We start from the raw sequence: 27,430 nt of genomic DNA on the forward strand, positions 1-27,430 counted from the left end.
GAATGTATTTCAAATTGAAATAAAACATTATCAAATATTATTGGTAAATTAAATAAACTCATGTATCGTTAGTTTAAAATAACATAATAGAAGCAATTAGGGTAGCTTAGGTAGCTTGGTAGTAGAATGCAGTGAAGTGCACGCACAGCATGCGCCCGCGCAGGAACAACTGTAATGGGGCTCGTGAAACAGCTATTACACCGTCACCGAGCGCATCCGAAGCTTCCGAGAGCTCCCGACTATCCTACATCACGATGCAATGTCATTCATCATGTGGAAATAGTTTGTATACTTTGATGAATTATATTTAAAGTTATATATGACATACGCCTTGTGATTTTCATATATTTAAATAAAATTGCATAATACATGACATTTCGTTTGAAGTTAATATTTCGTAATCAATACATAAACATAGTTTATGTGCAATTTGTTCTGCCTACACAATCAACTTTCCAATTTGCGCTGATTGAATTTAATATCGGAACAAGACGGTCCCATTTTAGTTAATTTTGCTCTGTCACTAAACGTAAAAAATTAACGAAAAATACAATTGTCACTTTCGTTCGCCTGATCAGAAAAGAAAAGGATAATTAAATGAATTAGTGCTCCTATGGTATCCGTCATTGGTATTTGGGAAAGAAATAAACATGCACTCGAACAAACGTTGTCCTTGTGAATTAAAATTTCTATTGAGTGAAATACATACTCAAACACAAGCCTTTTTACTTTACAGGTACCTATATGTATGTATTTATCTATATACGATAACAGCTAAAATTTCTACCCATATACCTATAAGTAATTTCAACTCCTTTCAAATACCTTCTGCTCAATAATTTATAAATAATTTAAAGCTCTTCAAATGTAGCCTATTTGTTTATTTGTTATCCTTTTGTTTATCTCACTCTATTCTTTAAATCTTTTTCTATCATTTTAATAAAATATAGCGTTAACTTCCTACAAAAATCATATTGAAAGTGGGATTGACAATAAGGAAGGAATCATGAGAAAATATATAATTAAAATATAAAATACATTAATGTGCAACATAAAGAGGTAGATAATTCGGTTCGAAGTCGGCTTTAATTGAATTTGTATACTTTTTTAATGACGAAACCGAACTGCCCAGCAATATAATAGATTTTAAATGTTAACAGTGCCGATATACAGTAAGCCTGTTTTCTGAAACACTAATGAAATTCAGATTTATTCATTTGCTTTTAATCTGAATAGTAATTGGTCGATGGCAGCCAATACAATGCCTTCTAATTTAGTCAGATTAGGGAAAAATCGGTAACGCCTATTTCTTAGAATTTCAACCCGCATTGACTACACGTGACTTACCTCGAAAATATTCATGAAATAATTTTTAGAAAATTCTAGTCAAGGGAAGAAGAAGTCTCTCCCAACAGTGGTACATGTATTGGTGAAAACGAAAAGGTTTTTTTCCTAGAAATTCTTTATTTGCCACATAGTTCAAGTTTAACCGTAACACATATTCTATAAAGTTATTGGAAAATAGTTTGTATAAATGTGGTTGACACTTTACTTGGTAATTAATTCACACTAGTGGTTCGCCCGCGAAACTTAGCGTTTATTCAAAAGAAACTTGCGACGCCCATGACATGTTTTTTTTTTCATTGTAAACTTCAAGTTATTAATTAATCTTAAAACAAAACCAAACCGTATTTAAATGAAATCTTTTATTCCAAATAGTATACATTACACTTGGAATTGGAGTTTGTCGATGAATATTTAATATTTTTTTCATTCTTATAGTACAGACTTAGGATCGCTTTCTAGCCGGCAAGTAACTATTTTTTCGCTCTCTGTAATTAATTGTTTCTTAGTAAATTACCAAGAATCCTCTTTATTTTTCTACAGAATAACGATTGGAGCTCTTCAAAATGAGACCATAACCGATATTTTTTGCAGTTTTATGCAGTGCAGCTATCGTCCCATAATCACTGGAACAAAAATCTCCTTACGCTATTAATATATAAGATTTTATATTATACCAATAAACTACCGAGAATATAGTAAGTATAATGTTCATAGGCGTATATTATTTTAAAACATAATGTTCCCTGCGAGGAAGAGCCTACACTAGTGCAATAATTTTCTTAATATAACATTAAGCTCTATTATATATTTTCGCAGTTCGTAAGCGCTGCGTCTCGTGCGATGTGCGCTCCCGACATCATCTTTGTAATTGGTGATTTTACGCAATTTATGGCGATTCGCTCAATTTACGAGCAGCGGACAAGTGGGCGACGCTCTGTACTCGGCCTGTAGCGAAATTGAGCCAGGGTTTCAATTAAAATTTTATGTTTCGCAAATTACCTGTCAATTATATCCTATTAAAACTTGGAACGACGACACAGTCTATCCTCTTTATTGCGAGTTTATTGATCTGTTTATTTCTAAACCTGCTTTAATTGCTTCAACGATTTTCGTAACTCGTAAACTTAACGTATAAGACGAGAGATCACGAAATCGCATGATGTCAGTTCCGCTCTCTTCTACTGTTTACTGTAAAATATACTTATCATGTCACGTGTTTACTAATATTATATTATATATAATACTAGTTGTCGCCCGCGGTTTCTCTCGCGTTTTAAGAGGTTGATAGTTAGGCAAATAAACTAGTCTAACAAACCGTATGATTAATTAAATAAAAAAAAATAACACGAATGACTAACCTATACTCTTCAGTTCTTTATTTATTTATAATTGAACACAATTACCATCACTACATAACTTTAATCAGTTACAAGAATATTTCAATACATAGACGGTTAATTAGTATGTACCTATGTAAGTACCATGGCCGATACAAACAGACTCGACCGACAGACAACCGAACATTATACCCGTTACTTTTTTTTTTGTGTGTTGTGTATTGCTGTTGGCCCTACTGGCCTTCACAGCGTCACCTGACTTTCGGGCGAGAACTAATGTCCCCTGCCCTGAGGTTGAGCGCGGGGCTCTAAATTAAAACTAAATTAAAACTAAAGTTCGTCCTGAGGGTGTCTCCTATGAGATCGCACCTCGGCTCAGAACGAAATCGGTGGGGTCCCGTTACTAAGCGTTCTGCCGTATTTATGTGATTCCGCTCGGTCCTGTTCGAGAAGAGGGTAGTTCTTGCAAGAGTAGTATATCCTTCCTTGGAGTTCAAGCAAATTTTATCAAAATCGGTTCATTGGTTTGCTTGTGAAAGAGCGACAGTCAGAGTTACTTCCACATTTAATATATTAGTATAGATGTAGATAATATTAATTTATATCATCAATGCCCGCTTTAAGCAACTACTAACTATATCTATTTGAGTTTAGTAATTATCAACTTCTTTTGCAGAAAAGATTAAATTGTATATAAACTTACTGGTTGATTTATCATCGCGTGAATAATAATTACAAATCTTCAAATAGTTGAACCGATTTCAGATTACTTGGAGTCTTTTTGTCGTGGAGACGCAATCAAATAGAATGAGATTATTATAAAAAGAGCCATATAACAAATGATACTTATTAAAGAATTTATGAAATAATTGTTTTCATATTATTTTATGTTAATTTAATGTGGCCCTTAAGCAATAAATTGCACTTAATATAAATGGAGAGAGGTGAGTGATCTTTATGTTCATAACTGCGCTGCGTCCAAGATAAATATTGCATGTATAATGTTACCACGATGACCAGCTTTTATAAGTATAATATCAGGGCTTCGGATAAATTACATAATAATACGCATTACACACTAAACCACTTCTTATTAATACTAAATACGAAATTTTTAATTTTACATTAAATACGGCTTAGTGTAATGCGTTAACTTGTTTTTATCTTGTACAATGCACTATTACTTGCCACCGCGCGAATGTACGATAAGTAAAATTAAACATTAATTTTCTATTTCAATAAACCTTACATAATACTGGTGTACAGTGAAGACAGTCACGGCCTCTGGTATCCCATAAACAAGCTGATGCTGTAGTCGCAAGTCGCGGCCGAAATAGCCCGGCAGATATCCGTTCCTATGACGCGACCGATATTTATGTCGCGCGGCCCCGCCCACCGCAGCGGCTCCATTCAGCCTGTTTGTATTTATTTCGTGCCTATTTATTTGTATTTGCCTTCGCCTTTGAATAATGCATGAGCTGTACGTTTCCGTCGTGCGTAGGCAGCGTGACGCCGAACCAAACTCTCGCTTCTTAAAGTTCTTAATAACGATAACTATTATAAACGGAAAATATAAAGACATATCATTTTTGCAGTCACAGATTATAAGGTTATATTTTTTTTTAATTAGACCAAGAAATCCTCATTATGCCAACAGCATACTCCATGATTGATTAAAAGTTTAATATAGAAACTCTTTTATAATTTTGTGAAAATAATTATGTTAAAGATAATGAATATCAGAATATTATACTGTTAATTATATTTATAACGGCATTCGTTCGATGTGGTATTTGGTTGGTAAATCACCGGTATCGGGCATATCGGATCCGCCCCGATACCGCGGCTTGCGTCAACCAGCGCGCGCTGATGTCACGTTCTACACCGGGACAATGAATGTTTAATAAATGCAATATTAATAATGTAAACTAAATTTCCATTTAATATACCTACAATTTAAGAAGTCGATATTTACCTTTCGAAAGGTACTGAATTGGGCCGATTATTAAAACATTGTATGATTTTATTTCAATTTTCAAATGTCCTAAGTCAAATATTCTGTGGAAGATATCGCTAGTATTTTCGATTTTTTTTCCTTCTTATAGTTTACTTATGTGTATAGTATATATTAAATAAATTTAATTTAAAAGACATCAATTGCGTAGGTAGTCAAGTGTAAAGTAACCTAATCGTATTGAAAACGCTTGCCTTATTCAGTAAGTAGTTGTCGTAAATCGTTACCCATATTAGGACTTCTCAAACGAGATATATTATTATATATATATTATATATTTTTTTTGTCATAATCATTTGAAAACAGTCAATGGTGGATCCCATAAGCCGAAACAATGTTATATGTACAAAAAAGTTTATTTAAGAAAATGCCATGAGTATGATCGCTTAGAATATTATGTTATGAGATAATTAGTACAAATCCAAATTTAAGAATTAAACAAAATTATCAAACGATTATCGTTTAATAATTCGCTAGAAACTAGATCAACATTTGCATAATGAGACAATAAGAATATTTGGTAAAGGTTAATGCTTAGGCCATGTGTGCAATACCTGTCATGAGCTAAAAATATTACCACATATTAAATACCGTTACAAAATTTGTTAATAAATATTGACAAATACAAGCATAAAAAGGTCAGTATATAAAAATAAAGCTACTGTTACTTTGATATTCTCAAATGTGTTCCTAGCCTTATAATGATGTACGTATTAGGTTTATTATTATGTTTATAAAGAATACAATATTTGTTTCTGCGAAGTTTCTGAATTAGAACTACTAATAAGTCTCACGAACGACAGAAATCGCAGTCAATAACTAGTATGCAATAAATTGTCAAACAAAATTCATGATTATCAAATGTCACGCACCATTGCATTACATAAATCACACTTCAGTAAATTAAACGTCCATTTTGTACGAATTACAATTGATACAGCCTCAGATAACTTATCTCGAGTCTGAACACCTTCAATTACATTGACAACGTGCAATCGTTCACTTATAATTGTGGCATAATCTGATACAAGAAAAACTATTTGATAAATCGTCTATGGACGTTTGTGTAAATAGTTTAATACGCAATTTTTTTTTTAAATAATTAACCAAAGGACCAGAACCAGAATTGTGGAAACACTGCGCGCGATTTTTTTCTTTGCAATGTAGATATTTTACTAAACATATATTTTTCGAAGCCAGCCTTTTAAATCGCTTTTGTGTATATATCTATCAATTATATACTACAAATTATGTACTTTACAAATATTTTATACGAGTTTTTACCAGTGACTTTATACGCTTAAAATATGAAAAAAGTTGTAGTCTAAGTATGTACCTATATTAAGGAGTTGTTTTCGGTACATCACGGTTTTATCAATTTTGTTGCGGAATTATTTAAAAACTATAATATATTGTTAGATATTTATTGTAAACAATTATATAACTATTGTAGTATTTATAAGGACAAGGACTAACACGATGTTAATAAAACTCATTCACAAATAAAACATTATTTGAGAATAAAATTGATTACCATAAAAAAGATATAACGAGCCAACCTTAAAAAAATGAGTATATTCTGAAACGAACCTTTTTTTACATTTTTTAAAGCTAAACAATTCCGTCACTCATGATTTTTCTACACATAAACCGTTTACGCAGCGCACGCAACAGAAGCTGTCAAAAGGAATAATTTTCCTCCGTTTTTGCATCTTTTTTTCACTGATACTTCACTTCTTTTGGCTGAAGCGTGGAGATAAAGCGTTCCTCGATAAATATTTTTTTTCAATATGAATTTACTTTTTGAGATTAGCGAGATTAAACTAAAAACAATGTGTTTCAAATTTTACAACATGACATTTTTATTTTATGTAAATATAGTTTTATTTTTATATAAATAATACAGTCGAGATGGCCCAATGGTTAGAAAGCGTGCATCTTAACCGATGATTGCGGGTTCAAACCCAGGCAAGCACCGCTGATTCATGTGCTTAATCTGTCTTTATAGTTCATCTCGTGCTCAGCGGTGAAGGAAAACATCGTGAGGATCCTGCATGTGACAAATTTCATAGAAATTCTGCCACATGTGAATTCCACCAACCCGCATTGGAACTGCGTGGTGGAATATGTTCCAAACCTTCTCCTCAAAGGGAGAGGAGGCCTTTGGACCAGCAGTGGGAATTTATAGGTTGTTGTTGTTGTTGTTGTTATAAATAATATTTGTTTTTATAGATATGGATATTAAATAAAAAGAAGAAGGATTTATGAGAGATTATTTTTTTGGAATAATTATTTACCCAATAAAAAAAATCTGTTTTCGTCTTATAATTGAATTATCCGGAACCAACAGCTAATCTTTCAAAATTAAATAAAGATTTCTTAGGATCTTCCATGCTCGAATCTCTCAGAGACAAGTTGGACACAGTTTTAGACATATCTTAATATTTGTTTTACTTTTAAGTAGACAAAAAGCATTTTAATTGAATATTGCGAAAAAAAGTCGTGTTTTTAAATAAATTGATAATTTATTCGAAACAAAAAATACATTATATTCTGGTCTAAGCGGTATTCAAGGCAGTGAGCGGCCTATTACCGCCAATAGGCCAGACAAGACAATGAACTTTAAGATCATCTGACAACATAATAACCGCAACAAAAAGCAACACGTGCTCGCATGATCCCGCTCATCAACGGTCTCTCGGCCTGATTTCGACGCCATTGATTGTTCTCAGCTAATATAGAAACTACGCTGTGACTTCTTAAAGCCATTTTGTAGGCAATCAAGTTGTTTTTTTGCATTCTATTAGCGAATATTAAACTGTATTTATCAATTAATATTATATATAGAAAGTCCAGTGGTTGGTCCACACGGTAATCTTACCCGAAGTTCAGACAAGCGACATTTAGGCAGTATATTTTTATGCGTATATTAATTGGTGTTTATTATTAATCTCGTGCAGTAAAATATATTCGTAATTGGGTCTCGAATAAAAATTTGCTACATGTAGCAGTAGCAGTGGCAAATATAATTATGTAAAGTAGGTTTGTTTTCGATTAGTATAAATTCTATTCTGCCAATGTCATATGTAAAAGAGACTGAGATTAATCGGTTTCAAATTTTGAAGAGTCTGACTATCATATTGAGTAAAATTATTTAATCCTTATATCATGCATTATTCTCAAGATATTGTCTAGCAAAAATAATGTTTTAAGACGATGCCATGGAAACTCGGTATCTACCGGTTCTGTACCTTCGAAGTTTATACGTTCATTAAGTGCCCCAAGCTTATTTATTCCCCAACGGTCTATTGTTCGCTGTAGGGGAGATTAGGTAGCACTTTGTCTTTAGCTGAATTTGCACTTTTGCCGAGAACTCACCGAAGCTCCTCCTTATTAACGTTCGTACCGAGAAAATTGCAAGGATTACTTTTAAACGTGTTTAGGTGTCTGACAGCAAACTGTACACACATTACTTATGCGACGACAAGATATCACATTTCCAAGTAAAACACATTAAAATATGTTTAAATATAATCACCGCGCAGCGCGGGACAAAGAAAACAACCAAATGGCCAATTTTTACGCCTCATCCGACGACATCTCGGAGTGTATCTGTCACAAATATATGATTAACGCTTTGTGCCGCTCACATTCCTCGTCGGCCGCCGCCCGTTACAAGTTCATCCCATTTAAATTTAGCGCGGCGCGTGCCGTACGCGGGACAAACGGGGGAGAGGGGTGCGGGGAGCGGCTCTATGGGCGGTACTGGCTACCATCACTCAAGTGACGAAAATTGACGGAAAATGGGCGGACACCGCTTGCCCGCGACGTCATCAATTACCGCGTCCCGACGGACACCGTGCGCTCTCGGCACTACAGACGCATACCTAATATCCTCACCGAAGTCATTATTAGTACGACACATTTAGCCATACCCGACTTGATGCGAAATATTTCTATAAATAGATAAAATGCGTACCTAGACAAAGCATCATAATGAGCAAATAGTAGCTAGGCGCACGCTCGCTGGCAATCTTGCACGATAGCTCGAACGAGCATTATTGAGATGCAATCTAGGAGCTATCGATCGCACTATAATTCGCTCTACTGCATTTGTGATGGCGCAACTACTCATCATGTAAAGCCAATGAGTTTGCTTCGAAGATCCTTTATTAAATGGAAGCTAAGGAAAATCATTTTAATCCAATATTAAATCACTCGTACAAACATACTTATAGTCGAAAAGTAATTTAAAAAACTTCGCTTTAAATGAAATAGTCAAAGCATTATAGTAAGATATAATTAAATACATACATCTTAAGCGTACGTGTCTTTAATTCAGATACACTTCATCGGCTACTATTTCTCTCGAGAACGACAAAATGCAGGAAGCCACAAGCAGTGCGAAAGCTCGACGATCGATTTTGAAAATTACCCATAATTAGCATGTATCTCACTCGTCCGGACTGTGCGTTTTAAACTGGGAACTCAACCACAGGCTACATGATATTCCAGTAGCGTTTACCGAGTAACGGCAGGCGACGGACACAAATTGCCAGAGGAGCTGCGAGTTGCCACTACGCAAATTGTAGTGCGTCGGCCCATCGATTGTTCGGACATCTCGGAGAGCTCTTCAAATGCCACTGCTGACCTGCCCGTGTCCAGACTGATTGCACTTTCTTTTGTTTGTTGCTTTTAGTTTACTAACAAATTGCCACGGCTACTGTTGCTCAAATAAATTACAATTTTATTGCTGCAATTTGGAATGCTCACCCATACTAGTAATAGTTATTTTTATGAACTGTAATCACGTTCAAATTATCGAGTAATGAAAAGGAAAATTAAAGGTATATCATAATAAATATTCAATGAGACCGTTACTATCGTCCTTGGTGCAGGCGCCTAGCGGTCGCTCTTGGATAATTTGCATTGTAAGATAATGCATTTATATTGACTGCATTGGCAGTCACGTCTGAGACATTTGATCGTATAACAAGAGTGTATTTGAGGAGTGGGCCGGTAATACGACGTAATTGCGCAGGCATTATCGGGCGACCCCATATTTGCGGTCGAACGGTGCAAGTAGCCTGCGGCAAACCCAGCGGATCACTGGCATAGATAAGAATTTTGCTTGTATTTATCACGATGAATTTAATTTGTTCAATTTTAAGCGCTTTAAAGTTAAACAAAGTCAGTTATTAAGTCTACATTTTATTCTTAATTATTTTAAAGTTTTGCGCAAATAAACCCAATAAACTTAGTAAATAATAGAAATGTGTATTATCTTAATGTGGTGGTCATTTTGTTTTAATTGGATTAATAAGTTTCATTTCAAAAGGACATAAAGTGATATCGTGAAGAGCAACCGACGCAGTACGGACGGAGCGAAGTCTTTGATGTCTCAATTAGTAACGGGAGCGGGTAATTGTAGCGAAAATTAATTCACGCTCGGCTCGACGAGGGAATGTGCGACGTCAACAAATAAATAGAATGGCACTCGAATACGTCGAATGTAGTCTAGTGTGTGTAGTAGCTAATCGCTTCCCTTGGATAAATTGCTTTTATATTAATTATGATATTTAGTACTTGATAGTTAGTGCAGCGATAAAAATATGTGCATAATTTCAGCGCGTTCTATTGGACCTAGTTTAGAATTCTCGATGAAGATTCGATGTAGAAATACCACAAAGTGAATTTGAATAAATGGTGATGATATTCGTTGAAACATATAAGAAATATTTGCACATATATCCTTATTTATATATAAGTATGCGGAATTATATTTCGATGTAAAAATAGACGTTTTTCCTACCAACGCAATTTTTAAAAAAATTTCGTCGTCTTAATAGTTATGACATTTTTTTTTCATATATATTTCGTTCTCTACAGTTTTTTTTTCTGTTTCGAGTTTCATGTTATAAATTTTATAATTTATTACTTATATGATGAACTGTTAGTACATCAAGACAAACACTTAAACATTCGAAACTGAATTATATTTATTGTGGAATTTGTAACAGGAAGTGACTTGGCATTAGGGCGTGTAATATATTTCACACTTAGAGAAGAGCTCCAATAAAGTAATTCGGTTCATTACCTAATGCAGACCGGAAAGGGAATATTACTCGCTCATCATTACGACCGCAAGCTCCCCATTTTAAATTACACTTCACATTTTAAAAAAGTGAATGCAATTCAGACTAACATCGCAGAGGGCAGAGGTGTCCTAACTCACACATTTCAAATATAATAAATTTTCTTAATTAAAATAACATATTTTATATACCTATAAATATATACACACCTACACTTGAAAATTTACTATTATATAATTTTAGTTATGTTATTTTATGATAAAGTTATTTTATATTTATTTTTCAACATTTGCTTAAAAAGTACTAACACGCTTGATATAGTATTATCATGTTATTTTCAGTTAAATTTGAAGCTTAATATGTCGAAACGGAAAGAAAAGTGCCGCACTAGTCACATGCGAAACTTTTCCAAAACTATAACAGTTACACAAAAACTTTACATCAGAGATTTTTAGGGTTGAATCTGACACTCCACACTTTGTTTTAACAATATTAATTACTGGGGTAAGTGGGAATACTAGTAATTCTTTAAAATGATTCATTGTTACTATTATTTAAAAAAAAAGGAATACAGCGCGGGTGCTATATACCATATGACTTTGTATCCCTGAGAGGGTTATCACTGCTTGCATGCTAAATTTCATAAAGGTCGATTGAGTGATTAAGATAAAATCGTAACAAACAAACAAATACAATAACTCAATTCTAACAATAATATTACTTAGAATTACCTTAAGTTACTTTCAATACTTAGTCCATTTACAATGATTCAGTTTCCACATTAGTTGCATATATTTCTTTTGTATTCAGTAGATCGCGTGGTTTTTTAAATAAAGATACTAAGTTGCTTGTGGTTGTTGTGTGATGAATGGAATGGGTCATTTGCAACAGAAATGAGGCCGTCGCATGGCATATGGCTGATATACCTGCATATGAGCGAGGGTTACGGAATTGTAAGCGTATTGTTTACATTTGCTACTGTTTTTGTTTTTAAATTTCAATACCTGAATACATATATCTATACAAAAATATATAATATATAATTATACAATTTCCGAAACCCTCTTTTCGAATTAATAATATATTTAGTTCAATTGATCAGTTTCGATGTTAGTAGACATTTTCTAAGCAAACTTTCTTTTAATTTTGTTATCTTACAAATCCAATAGTTTTTTCAATTATATAATGTTGCTTAATAAACCAAAATGACTATTGATTAAGTCTAGTCTTACCTTAACAATCCCTTTCGCAGACGGACAAAGCCTCGAGCGAAATCTAGTCTTATATAATGACTATTTAATGTTTAATTTAATAGACGTCTTATATACTATAGCAATGTTTAACGAAACGTTAATTTCCTTCATTGGAAATCCTTGTAACTTTGCATAAATAACAATAAAATGCGTTATCTTATTAAGGTTTATGCATTATTAGTTTTTATTATGACTATTATAGTTATACGAGTCGGTGTTTAAATAAATAACAGTAATTAAGTATCGCAATCTCTAGTCCGTTACACATTTCATACCTTGTAAAAGTAGTTTAATAATAATTACTAACCAATTAATTTCCTAACATACCGCAGAGAAGCTTATTTGAGGCGCTATTTTATTAGAAAATTTTAACAGACTATTAATTAAATTCTCCAGTACTCCAAATGACCAAACATCAATGATATATTATTTACAACGAAATGAATTTTAAATATAACACGGACTATAATCAGAAACTATAATTCAGGATAAATGGGGCAAAGGACATAATGACAGAAGTCGATTTAATTACAAGCACTTACTGAGGGAAAGGTGTTCGTTTTCACGCGTAGCACGCGATAGCTTTGAGAATCTTACAACTTTAATTGCAATTCGATTTAATTAATAGCCACACTACGTAAATATTTAAAGGGATAACTGATACATATGGCACGAATAACACAAACCGACATTACTAACGAACGATAATAAGACCCGTCTCGACCGTTTTTAGATTCGTTAAACTTTATTAATCAACGTTATAGATAAGTGTTCGATAAATCATAATATGTAAGTTATAATTAAAATCACGAAGCAGTAAGATTTGGGAAGCTAGTCTGTAATTAATTTCTCTGTTTCGTTAGATGAATCGCCGATGATTAGATGAGAGAGGAAGGATGCCGTGACCGCGTGGACGCAGATGTTTAACTTATAATTACCCATTCTCGAAATTAATGATCTTTTCACGACTCGAAAAAATTAAAATAATTACATAAAATTATGATTACTAAAAATGTTTCAAATGTGCGGCATATGCTCAAAGCGTAGCGCTATTTGTATGCAAAATGATTTAATGGCTAAGGCAATATGGAACTGCCTAGAATAATTTCCATATCTACATATGAATATGGTCTTTGAAGTTATATTTGACATCATCTCTTAACCCACTGTTGGCCTCTTCCGCTAAGAAGTATCGAGTAAAACATTTTAATTTCACCCAAAAATAGGTATGTCTCATTATGTTAAATATAAAACAAGATGAATTATGTGCAATAACTAAATCTTCCAATAATTTCGACATTAATCTTAAACAGCGTCCATAAATCAAGTGAATACGCTATAAAATTGTTTTTTCGCGCGTCCTTATGAAAGCGATTATACGAAAATTATAATAATTGTGCACGGCATAATTACGTGATGTTATGTAAGGCCATCGATATATAGCGGTCACTTTGAATTTATGTAAAATAACGCGATAAATTTACATTTTATAACTCGTAGTCGGGATCGCGCTATCTGTGTTTAGAATCAAGCTCATATCTGGTCAAATATTTTGAAAACCTGATGCCCGTCAGTACGCAAACACAAGCCATTTCCACATATTACATATTACGATAATTAAATAAGTAAATTGACGTTTAAATTCATTTGCGACAGAGATTTTTTATACTATAATGTATACAAACTTCTGGTCATCTTGAATAGTTTACTTGATGGTAGAGCTTTATACAATCACATCTGGGTAAATATTCATCAGATATTATGGCGTTATACAGCAAAACTTGGTACTCTTGTATTCCGATTTAAAGAGTGAGTGAGCCTGTGTCATCGTTATTCCCAAGTTAGAAGCATTAAGGATAAAAAAAAAAGTTAATATACGCCAATATTTATGGATAGTGTTGGTCACCATCTGATGGAATATTGGCCCGTCCGTCCTATATCATTGAATAATTAGTTGTTATGTGTTGGCGCACACACACAAACAAAGCGTAACGATTTTATATATACAGACTATTTATTAAATTATCTACGTTATGGTTGTAATGCGTCATCGTAGTTGAAGCAACAGATAATGATAAAATTATGTATAAGAAAATTAATTTGAAGACCATGAGCCCACAGATTATACACAAAACTGGGGTATTATTACACAATTACTATAACTGATATATGCTGACCGAATTGTTTTTTAACACTATATTCCGACATGCTCTTATCATTAACCGTGAAGTCAGTCACGTTTATTCAAATCTCGTACAATCTTGGCATAGATCCCTGGATAACCAAAGTAAAATATACCTAGTATGATAATGGTTAATTCTTGACATATTTTATATAATGCGGGCCCGAGGCGAGTCAGCCGACACTATGTCTAATAAATTTATGGACCTTCGTTTTAATGTTGATCGGCGCTCGAAATTATATTCGTCGCGCTCGGGGCGCGGCGCGTGAGTCGACATCCCTGACGTTAGGGTTGCCAGTCAGGCAGATACTGTGAAAATACATATTCATCCAAGACGATATTTCTTAGTGAATTATTAATATTTCGTATCTTGCTCTAAAAGTGGCGAGTTCAAAATCGTCCAAGCAAGCCTTCACAAAAGAAGCTTCAATAAAAACAGCTTTTTTTAATTCATTCACTCATTTTGGCAGAAGTAGTATTATTTAAGGGAGTTTAACTATGGCGTATATGGGAGCAAATGTTCACTCTTAAATCCGATGGCACAACTAATGCGATTCAAACTTTATTTGAATTACGAGGAACGTGAGCAGTAAGCACTGTCAAATGCCAAAGGACGTAACGCATCAGAAAATTCCTCGAAAGTATTTTTCTTCCCAAGACCACGATATTTGCAGCATCATAAACTAGCTACTAGCAGATAGGCAGATAAAATTGTAGTGAAAATATCTTGTGAAATATGTAATTAATAATTATTATAGTCATTAAAGTATATCGAGAGAACATATTCGGTGAATAGTTTGAGTGTAACGTTGATAAAAAACGAATAACATACAAAATCTGCTTTACGGAAACGATAACGTGATCAATGGAGCAGAAACATTCGGGGCGACAAGATTCATGTCGTGACAAGAGAATTAATAGAGGATGTAAATTTATGGATGAGAGAATATATATTTATTTAATATTTTATGTCATATGGACTGGCAAATGGATCTGATGGTGAGTGGTCACCAAAGTCTACACGCGCGTTCAACCTTGGAAACTGAGATTCTACATTGTTCGTCCGTGTAGTTACACTGGCTATTAACAAAAAAAGGGAATACCACAATACAATACGATGTGATTTTGATAATTTATGAGGTATTAATCATTCCTCATATCACCACTCCACCAAATTTGGAATCTAAGGTAGTTTGTAGTTACACTGAATCACTCGCCCTTCAACCCTATCACATCACAGAGCCCTGCCAGGAAGTAAATCTATTTTAAGCGTATTATAAATTTATCATCTATAGTAACAAACAGTGATTAAAAATCTTTACCTATGAAAAATTCTTGCTAAATCTGATAAAAAAATATCGTTTATTTGATACTTTTACAAAAAAAATAATTAAATCCCGAACACCGCATTACCCTTTTTTTTATTTAGTATCTAAATTCTGGTATGACTTCAATGATTCGATTTACATCATTTTTGGTTTAAAAGTCTTTATAGATGTAACTTATGCATATAAGTAACACGCAGGGGACAATTGAGACAAAACTTAATGATTTATATCTTGATACGTTTACGTTGCGTATTTGATACAATGTAAGTTCGGAGATATTATGAAGGGCAGCGAATCGCAAAGGTGTCGGAAACACAAGATTATACTGATAAGATGCTATCAGCGCCAAGGAATATAACCGTTCAGATACCACCCAAGCTGAGCTGCTTTTCAGCAGCATATTAAAACCTACTTCCTAAGTGTTGGGCACTATTTTAATTTTGTTTTTTATATACTTGTAATAACTTTTATATTGAAATTTAACTTTCAACTTTCCCCTATATATGGACAAATACAATATGTTTGCAAAATTATCCCTTAAATTTTCTTTCTTTTTCTTTTCTTCAAATAAAATTTGTTGACAAATTAAAACTCAAACAACATTGTCAATCAACATAAAAAATCATTGAATATTTTTAATTTGTCTGATTTTAAATGAAATGAAAATCAAAAGTACAGAAAAAAATATTCGAGAGTTTTTCAAAGAAAAATACATAAAAAGTATAACCCAAGCATCAAGTCAAACGTCTAAAACGTCAACATTGCAAAAAAAATATGTTTTTAAGAAGTAACTAAAGTCATAAGTCAAAGTCTGCGAAGTCAAAACTTTCCATTAAGTTCGAGAACGCCACGTGCGCCGACGCGTTGACATACACAAAAAGCGAATTGCCATTTTATGGAAATGCGTCCATTTACCCAGGAAAATAAATATGGCCAGCGACAAAGCGACTTGTCCCGGAAATGATACACTCCAAAGGGTAGGGAACATATTTTTTTATTCACTGTAACATTACTTTTTTTGTGTCAACAATGTCTTCCGTATAACTTTGTTCTGACGTTTACTATAAATAAGTACATTTAACTAGCAACGAACAAAATTGATTAAAAAAAAAACTGGTGACATATTTTTTAATTGTCATTCTATATTCTTATATTATTTTTTTTTAAATTAAAGTGAGTGATTTTTAAGGATTTAAAATTTATTTATTTTTATCAATTATAATGTGCTGATTGATAAGCTTGAGATTGATGAATTTGTTTTTAAATAAAGAACATATTAGCGATTTACTTTATGTATTTCTTTGTATTTAACATAGGTAATTTATTGAATGAAGTAGATATTTTACGCGAAGGTACAGGTACTATTGTACTATTGATTTAATTGAATGAAACAGTGTTATAATAAAATAAAATGTTTCAATAATTGATGTTCGTCTATAGTAACATTAGTTAATATAGTAATACTCTTTAACGACAACTGATTGTCAGAACCAATGATCCGAAGCAACATTCAGTTTGAATGCAAAGGCAGCATCACCAGCGTATTTAAATGGACAACATAAAATAAATCTCACATTCATTCAGACAGATACATCTGTTCCGGTCATGCGTTGAACCTGTTGGACAGGTCGTCTGAGGGTAAACGTCCATCGGAAGCGAGGCGATCCAGGTGCGATACTATATTCAATTGATACAGACCACCTTACAACCTTACCTACTTATTGTCTAACTATTGTCTACAGTCTGTTTATGGTATGTTGGTCTAGAAATCACGAATAAGTGTATTGGTATCATAATTAATTGGTATGAAACAAAGTCGCTTACCGCTGTCTGTCGCTATGTTTGCTTAGATCTTTAAAATTACGCAACGGATTTTGATGCGGTTTTATTAATAAATAGAGTGATTCGAGAGAAAGGTTTTTGTATATAATACACGGATCATATAGTAAATAAACGCTGATAATTTTAGAAGTTTTGTTTTGTTTTAATGTCTTAATTAAACAAATTCTGTAGTATTTAGTGTCAGTATTCCATCCGTACGAAGCCGAGGCTGGTCGCTATTTAATGATAAAAATCGTACTCAATAATATAATTCAATTAAGATTTACTATTGCTATAGTCTAATCTACATATTAATAGCAAAACTCGAAGTGATATTTTCATTAATTCGATTTAGTTATTCCAAAATTGATGATTGAACGAAACGCAGCGATACAAGCGATTTATAGCGTCGATATGTACGTATCCACTGGACGACTGGTGTATTTAATCGCTTCGCATGTGACGTCAAAGGACCTGTTCCGAGTTGACATTACCAATGAATGGCCGCTCCTTCACCATTGGTCAGGATCCAAGATGCTATCTCCTTTGAACCGGCCTCACCTTTTTATTCATTAGATCCTCACCGTGGCTTATCTTATGAACATATGAAATGAAAATCGACAGACGCCTTTTTATAATTATTCTTCTCGTAAGTTCATGCTTTTTTGTATGAAGAGAATCCTACTACCTTACTAATGTTGTGAATGTTAAAGTTTGTGTGTTTAGATGTTTGTTACTTAATCACGCAATAGCGGCTTGACGAATTCGGATGACATTTGGAATATATTTATTTCATACCCTTAATGTAGACATGGACAAGTTTGTTGTCCAAACAAATATTAACATCCAACGCCGTTTGAAAGCAAAGTTGTGCAAATATAAAGTTGTACACATGTACATATTTTTTCTTTATGGTTTAGGTTGGACGAGCATATGGACCACCTAATGGTAATTGGTCACCATCATCCATAGACAACGACGCTGCAAGAAACATTAACCATTCCTTACGTCGTCAATGTGCCACCAACCTCGGGAACCATGATGTTACGTCCCCTGTGCACTATATGGTACATATAGTGCTCACGTGTGTGTGCATACTCAAGTCATACTCACACATTCTTAAAACCCTATATGAAAGCAAGTCTGACACGACTGAAAAAAATCAGGTTTGAGATTAGCAGCTTTACGTGCTTTTCGAGGCAAGGGAGTATACACACTTCCAACATTTAGACTCCAGGCTTTTACCGATTTTTTACTCGAAAGAAAACCTCATTAACTTTGAATAGGTTTGAACCCAGGAAATCATTATCTTCAGCCTTATATCTAGCCACTCAACACCGAGATAGTCAAATTAATATAATTACTGAAATAATAATACTAAAATTATAAATAACAAAGGCCCAAAGTATTTAAGACAAAAATATAAATAAAAAAATACATGTGCTAGCACGTCTCTACTTCAACCGTGTGAAATAAGATTTGTTTTTACTTTCCGATAACATGTTTTGTGTGATACAATAGTTAAAAAAAATACGGATTTTTAATTTTTAGGTACTGTACAACATTTTATTGAAATATAATATTATTTAACTTTAATGTATTTATATATTTTGTTTTTAGCTGCTTTGTACAACCTCACCTTTTTCTATATCTATTTCTTTCTTTAAGGTTGCCTAAAAGAGATCGCTGTTTTAGCAATAAGGCCGCTTCTTATAAATATTTCTTAAACATGCCTGAACTATGTGATTACTGGTGGACAATAAAGAATATTTTGATTTGATTATATTTTTTTCTATGGGTCAGCTGACGTTATGTGGTCATCACTGTCCATATAAGTCAATGTGCAACTAACCAAGGAACTGATATATTATGACCCTTGTGCCTGTAGTTACGTAGATTCAATCACCCTTCAAACTGCAATACAACAATACCAAGTACTTCTGCTTGGCGGTAGAATGAGGAGTTCTAAAGCTGGACTGATTAAGATAACATTTGATATAAATGACTTATACCCTGAATTCACATAAAGGTTACCATACAACTGTCTACTGAGTTACTTTTGTCGGTTCTTCTCAGTTCAGGGTATTTCCTTTTCCGAACCGGTGGTAGTGTTTAATTTGATTATCAATAAGTTAGTGTAATGCTTCCATATTGAATAAATTACTCCCTTACATATAAGGTAGAAGCATGGACACCAGCTATTTTTACATTAAGAGAATAATATCAAGCGGTCGTTCTTCGCATTAAAGTTGAAATACATTAGTCAATTCACTATCTGCATAACAATCTCAGATTAATAAGTAAATTAATTGCCTGCTGGTGGCTATTGGAGATATAATTGCTACAACTGGTTCCGTGCCCACTCGAATATTTCAAGTCGAAATTCTCATCTGCGATCTCTGATTTTAATAAGTGTTAGTAAATATGGAAGAATTAAATTATCAATATATTTTTTTAAGGTTAAACACTGTGTATACTAGCATTACTATGTTTGATAGTAAATTTATCTTTGGCTACAAATATATACATCGTATGTTTGATATTTTACTGTACTAGCTGAATAGGCAGCTTAACCAGCGATAAATATACAAAACTTTACCGATTCCCGTCAACCCGTTTTACACCCTCGAGGGAGAATTAAAAAAGTAGGCTTCCTCAACTCAAACTATATAAAATTTCACCTGACCGAGTTCAGCGATGATGAGGTAAGATCACGAGTTACTTTCCTATTTATAATGTTTTTAAAGATTTAAGTACAGTTTTGCATGAATATATTCAGTTCAAAAATTACCTAAAAGTTCTTACTTTACACCTAAAAATTCTAAAAATAACTTTATAGTAATGGTATAATTTGTTCCACTTGAAAATAACAAGACACATTTCTGTATTGTCAAATATTGTGTGTACATAAATTAAACTAACAGTTTTAATAACCTATACATTATTCAGAAATAGTAAAAAAAATGTTCGAGGTTTAATAAGAAAAAATAACAACCTGTATAAGTCACGCCTTTAGGCAAATAGTTTTCTAAAGAATGAATTTATGACCACTATTGATATGATAGAAGAAAGATAAATATATCAATGACAACTTAAACGGTAGCAAGGTTTGACGTCGACTTCGATGACTTGCATAGCGACTAGATCTAAAATACTAAAGATATAAAACATGCGCACGCACTCACCGTTTACGCTATTAATGCAAAATAACAGCAATTTAGGCGACGCAGACGTTTGCCGTGTTCAGCGTTCAACCGCCGGCCTCTGGAAAGGCGACGGAAGCCTGTCACAGGCGCAATTACAGTACCGAGAATCGGCATTAGTTCGAGCTGAACTATTTATGTAAAATAAGAGCAACCTCACGTACGGGGAAACGGCGATTGCACGCATCGCTCATTAAGCACTTTAGAGCAATTTGTGGAGAAAAAGTCGGACGAGACGAGGCACAACATCGCGTGGTCAATTAAAATGTAGCTGCGCGACTGCCGGCAAGTGGCCAAATCAACGGTATTCCATACGTGGCGAGTGGTAACCGGCCTTGCTTCAATTGCTCGTATCCTGCTATCTAAATAATTGTAGAAGGATATCGATCCGTCGCTACTCGCCACTGTCAATAACTACCATGTCGCTGTTCCAGCCAGCATCTTATTAGCGGAAGACATATTCAACTTTTCTAGAATTACATAAATTTTCAACTCTCTCATCTGTATTTACTTCAAGAGTGATCGATCATATTAATAATTTTTCCAATAATTTTAAACGAAACAAGTAAGTATTCATTAATTCTATATGGTTCAATTATTCCGTACGTAAAATTTATTTTTATTCATTCAATATTGTTTTATCGTTAATAATGATGGTCATTTTCTAAATATAAGTGCAACTTCATTTTGTTTAAATTAGAACACTCTAAGAATAAGCAATATCCGTCCCGTCTATTGTTTAAGAGCCAGTCATTCTGGTAGCCGCCATTACTAAACAAATATTCTTTCTATTCCATTACACCTGAAGCACGGAGAACATCGTGACTTGTAAAACGCAAGCGAGACCTGCGCCTACGCATTTCGTGGTCACCGATCGCTTCCAAAGAAACATGTTTCGAAGTTTGAAAACAGTAAAGTGGTAAATCGGCGTTAAACATAGCAACAATATATGTTATTTGCGTGGTTGTAGTAATTTACTTGTTGTTATAAAATACTTAAAATCATTCTTACATTCTGCTTATTATAACCTAAATAAATATTGACTTGGACTATACTTTTTAACACTTTTAGAGATCTATATGTCAGGTTAATAATAACGAATACTATGACTAAAATCACACTTTAATACATAATAAAATAAAATACCTATAATAAATGTTTATAAATACCTAATGATTTACCTAAACGTTAAATGGCGTATAATAATTGTATAGTAAATAATCTTTGAAAAAGGACTTCTACTGATTACTAGTCTGGCTCAAAACGAATCTCGGATTCAAATCTATATTTTTTTATAGTTCGGTCAGCGTACATTAGTCTGTTTCAACATGATCTAATTGTGCCGTCCGACACACATCAATCACTTACGACGTAACAACGAAAACACTGTTAGTTTTGCCGCCGAATTATTAATTACATTCTCACAAAAAACTCACACACGATGCCGAAACGCATAAATTTCTTCCTTTTTCACCGCACAAAGGAACCGAGCGCTCTACAATACAACACTAAACAGATTAGCCGCGCCCGACACGGCCGTCGCCGCATAATTTTTGGCGCCAGTAGTCCTGCCTCTAGATTAAACTAATATGAAAAGGAAATTGAGTAGAAAATGGATGAAGGTTCTATGTGTCATTAAGGATTGGTTACGGACCTCGAATGTCGATCCAACCTTTATTTATTTGACTACGCTTAATTGAATTAGCATTTCGGTAGTTTTTACGAGCTGCTAGTAATGTTCGGAACAAACTTTAATAGGCAATTTTTAGATAATAACAATAACATATATGTCACAATTATTACTTTAAGTATTAATAAATGTCGGTTTTAAGTTTTTTTTTTTATTCCATTTACCTGATTCCACAAGAAATTTAAGACTGGCAATAAAATAAATTAGGATGCAATGAATTATCAATATCAAAGACTTTTCGATTTTGAAATTTGAATTCAATCTTTTTTATATAATTTGTTTGTACATAAAATATTAAAATTTATTTGCAAAAACATTCGGTGCACATTAGATTAGGTATAAACAAAATGACTGTTTAAGTAAAGGACCATACAAATAGTTCCGATAAAATGTTTCAGCACGATGACTCCGTCGGGGCCACTCGACCCGGGAGGGCCTATGAATAGTAATAGAGGTTAGGGCTCGAGGGACCGGCCTGTGCCGCTTATGGTGCGTGCTAAATCGACAATGCCCTAAAGCCCGCTGCGACTAATAAACCGTTTTATGAACTCACTCATTTTAATCGTGATTTGATCTCAATATTAAAGTCTATAAACCATGAAATCACGGCGCTAAGAGCGGCTTATTTAAATGTTATTAATTGTGATATCGTTACTTCGACTGTTACGAACGACATTCTAATCATTAGGTAGGTAAAGGTCGCAGGTTTATAATTTTAATACATTAATGTGAGACATACACTAAAACTACATATTTTGACAGATAAGATAACAGAATCGAGTGTAAGGAGATGGTATTGGTGTAGGTCATGGTAGGCTTTAGATGTATGGGGGGCGTTTGACAGCGCGTCGAACTCACATTCATGAGCAGGTCCGGAGAGGAAGAGCCCTTGCCACTCATGGCGCTGGAGATGGCGCATGTCACTCACTCACAGCACTCGCGAGGCGCGGCGCAGGCGGCGCGGGCGGTCTGCGTGCGCCGAGCGACCGCGACTGCCGCACACCGGCCCCCACCGCACCACGAGCCCCCACCGCTACCGGCTGCCTCATTTCTCACTATAATTTGCGTGCTGCTCGTTTTTTACCATCATTACTCCCTCGTTTTGTTTTACGTATTATCGAGTGCATCCCGCTCGCACCGGCCGCCATGCGCGCCGAGCGCCGCCCAGATAATAGCCGCGTGCAATTACGCCTTGGCCGCGCTGCCGTCGCGAACCCGCTCTGATCCTAGCGACTGCAGTACCTAGCGACATCTCGTGACGAGAAGCCATAACAACAAACAAACTCTATAACGGCTTGATAGAAGCGAATTACTCACATTAATAACCAAGGAAAACTTTTATATTAATCAAAAATATTGTATTAGATCATGCTGTAATGGGATTAAACTAAATTGCCACAATTTCAATGACATCGAATCCAATATATATTACTCCACCAATGGACTCCTTCACCTGGGACTGTTTGGAATAAAACCAGTCGTAGTTATAAAATATGTATAATAATATAATAAATACAACAACAGATACGTATAGTTAAAATAAATACTATAGATACGCCGTCTACGGTTCATCGTAGCATGTGGCTACAAACAGCTGATTCGTAGAGCAACAAGTATGTTCATAATTATGTAAAACATCCATATTTAATAATATTCAAAACAAAACTAAATAAATAAGAAGACAATCCATCTTTATTTGAAAATTAACAACGTTGACTGACGGTTAGTTATTATCTCATCCTAAACGCGCTCTGTCAAAATATTTCCTGTCTTCTTCAGTAATAAAGACCCTCCCTTCTCCTCCGTAATATCAAGGTAAATATTGCTCTCGATATAATATCTGGAAAGACTTAATCCTCACTAACCAATAGCTACATACGTCATTGTAAGAAATCTTATAGGATAAAATAATCAAAAAGAATGATAATAATTAGTATCTATGACTGGATGAAACTGATTTTTGCGTCTGTAATGTTTTATTTTGCAACGTTACACGCATAACATCGAGAGAAGAATCGTATAACAATTATCTAAATAGATGTTTAACAAACAGAATACAAGATTACTATTCTGTGATTTAATTGATTTATATATGTTATTATATATGTTGATACATCGATATCACAAACCGAATACGGCCAAAAGTGTATCGGCAGCGACTCGATAACTTAAAATTGAGTAAATTTTAAGTTAGTTATAGTTTAGTTGAAGATCATAAAACAACAGCGCGAAGTAAACATGACGACCCCCGTGTTCGAGCCGTTTTTCACGGGTACACCGTACACCGGTTTTCATGGATACGCCACTCCGAGGTCCCGGATTCGATTCCCGGTCATGTCGACGTAGAAAATTCATTATTTTTCCATGTTGTTTTGAGTCTGAGTGTTTGTGGTACCGTCGTTACTTTTTATTTTCCATAACACGAGTGCATGTATCTACTTACATTGGATTCAGAGTGATGTCCAATATTAATTATTATTTAAACATTATAATATAAATAATGGCATACATTTTTTTATTGTTATATATTTGACATAATTTTATTAAATTAAATTGTAAGTGGGAAAGTTTACAGGTAAAAAAAAACTCTATATTTAATACCTTAAAATAATTGCAATTAATGTAATGTAATTATATAAAATCTACAGAATGAATCGCTTGTGTGAGTTAATATATCTGCATCTCTGAACTTCCTAAAGCTGAAAAGGGATGATTGAAAACAGCATAATTTTACATACTATCGTATTTTACATATTTTGAAACATAATATTTTGCAGTTAATTCTTATTAGAGCTAACATTTAATGAGAAATTGTGCAGAAGATATAATATTGATATTTTAGCCAGTCTTAAAAAATATCAAAACAAAACGTTAAAATACAAGTGTATAAAACACTCTGATTTTTTTTTTTTTGAGTTTAAAGAAAAGTTATTAATAACGTTGAAACCCGTTATTGATTACGAATATATTATGTGTGTTATGTATTTAATAAAAGATTGTAATTTTATTGATATCGTTCTACATATATTTTAATCAATTTAAATCAATCAAAAGTATTTGGATTTTTATAATAATATTAATAATGGAATAAATTTAAAAGAAATACGAAGAATAACAAATAGGGTAAACAAGTTACTATTTCATATAATATGTTTTTTTTTGCTTCTATGTTTTTATATAATTATTATAATTTTTTTGATGCTGTTGCCTGTTTATTGAGTTATAATTTCATAATCGTGTAAGTACTTAAAACCAAAAGCTTCTCTTTTGGCACAAGAGTTAACTAATTAATAATACGTAATGTGAAAATATGAAAGACGTATATGCAGTAAAAATATTTTATTTAAAAATTAAAAAATATACATCAAACTGAGAAGGCACATCACATTCCAATTTACATGGTAACTTAAGGCTTATAAATTAACAAATATCTGTTATTTTAACTTATTTCACATTGCTTAATACTAAAGTAACATTCGTTTAGTTCATTCACTGCATGCAAAAGTTTAAGGCACGTGCACAAACTGTTTAAAAATTTACTGTCCGATGGCTACGGGTGGTTGTAAATTGTAATGTCCTTGAAAAACTGCATAGTTGTCCTTCGACGCGCACTGATATGCCGTGAGTGGTGTTGGATATTGCTGGTAAAACCGTGGGTCTCTCGCTGGCGGACGAGCGTACAGAGCATCCTGACGTACATCCTGGCACCAACCACTTCCGTACATGACACTACCACTTCCAAATACAGCACTGCTGTTGTAACTGGTTGGAGCATTGTGCATCACATGAGGAGCTACTGTGGCGTAGTTTAGCATTTGTTTTGGCGCCGCAGTCGTAACTGGCACTGTCCCGTAGTTTGAACTCCCGACTGACACAGGAGGTGCGGGCGCCAATGCTATTTGATTTGCCATCTGTGGCGGCGGGTCACTTTTATCTTCAATTGGTTTTGGAGTTTCAACTTTTTCTTCTTCTTTCGTTTTCTTAGATTTTCTTGACACATTCGCATGAGTTTTTACATGTTTCGCAAGATGATCGGAGCGCATGAACCGTTTTGTACATAGTTGACAAGCAAATCGCTTTTCACCAGTGTGGGTGCGTAAGTGTCGCTGTAATTCATCGGAGCGAGTGAAACGTTTACCGCAGAAGAGCCAGTTGCATACAAACGGCCGTTCGCCGGTGTGCCAGCGGAGGTGAGCTTTAAGGTGAGACGTTTTTCCATATACCTTCCCACAGCCGGGAACGTGGCAAACGTGTTCTCGTTTCGCGCCGTCTTTGCCGTAATTAGGTCCGAAACCAGCCGCTTCGGTCAGGCAGTTGGGGCAACGACATTTCGCGCATCGACGTTGGAGCTCTCGGGCATCTTCTGTATTAGTACTCGGTGGCCAATACGCAGGGTATTGCGGGTAGGGCGGGAACTCTCGCCATGTGCTGCCACACCAAGTTCCCGACGAAGCACTGCTGCACGACGACAAATCTGAAGCTGGCGACAGCGCGTCACTTCGCCCGTACCCACACCCGTAACCACTCATTACGTTCATCATCTGTAACAACAAAAATAAATAAATCACTTTTATGTTCACTTTGGTTTATTTAATCCAACTCTATGTTCATATAAGATATTTGAAACTTTAAATTTATTTTCAAAAATTTAATTATTTGTTTCAATAACAATGATTCGTTAAAGCGCCAAATAATAGCAGAGGGCGTAGGCGGGCGGACGGACCTGTTGTGCGGGCGGATCCACGTATTGCATTTCCGGGGACGGTGGTGACAACGTAGCGCAAAGAACCTTCAACTGGATAATTACAGGGCGGCACTCCGCTCGCGCCGAGACGTTTTTAATAACTGGCTTGGGATAAACGTAACGAGCGGTTGTCACCTCGCCCCGTGCCCCCCGCCCCGGCCTGGCACCGGCGCACGCGCACCTCGGCCCCAGCCTCCGCGTCCCTCGGCGCAGCCTCTGCCACACCCCTCCCCGCCCGTGAGTTATGAGTTTATAAGACTTCATAGCGTCTTGTAATAGGAAAAACTAATAAGCATTACCTTTATGTGCGACGGCCCGCCCCGTATTAACATAATGCCAATATTATGTGCTTTCGCCTCATTTCAAAGGCAATTTAAAGGTGAAATGTGAATATGATCGCTATAGATTTCTATCTG

The 27,430-nt window shown here is 34.5% G+C and overlaps 2 protein-coding genes across 3 annotated transcripts in view; both read right to left on the reverse strand.

The window, feature by feature from the left end:
* The window catches only part of LOC124533855 (transcription factor Sp9-like), an 82,418-nt gene extending 59,142 nt beyond the window's left edge, over positions 1-23,276 (reverse strand). For both annotated transcript variants that reach the window (XM_047109401.1, XM_047109398.1), the window contains exon 1: positions 23,129-23,276. In XM_047109401.1, coding sequence (XP_046965357.1) covers positions 23,129-23,170 — 42 coding nt within the window. In that variant the 5' untranslated portion in view covers positions 23,171-23,276. The remainder of the gene's footprint in view (positions 1-23,128) is intronic.
* A 2,379-nt stretch (positions 23,277-25,655) lies between these two features.
* On the reverse strand, positions 25,656-27,090 carry LOC124533857 (transcription factor btd-like). Its single transcript, XM_047109402.1, has 2 exons — positions 26,994-27,090; positions 25,656-26,811 (listed from the first exon to the last, which is right to left on the reverse strand). The coding sequence occupies exons 1-2, from the start codon at positions 27,021-27,023 to the stop codon at positions 25,807-25,809; spliced, it is 1,035 nt and encodes a 344-aa protein (XP_046965358.1). The 5' UTR covers positions 27,024-27,090; the 3' UTR covers positions 25,656-25,806.
* Between the last annotated feature and the right edge of the window lie 340 nt (positions 27,091-27,430).

Source organism: Vanessa cardui, chromosome 11, assembly GCF_905220365.1.
Source record: "Vanessa cardui chromosome 11, ilVanCard2.1, whole genome shotgun sequence".
Lineage (NCBI taxonomy): Eukaryota > Metazoa > Arthropoda > Insecta > Lepidoptera > Nymphalidae > Vanessa > Vanessa cardui.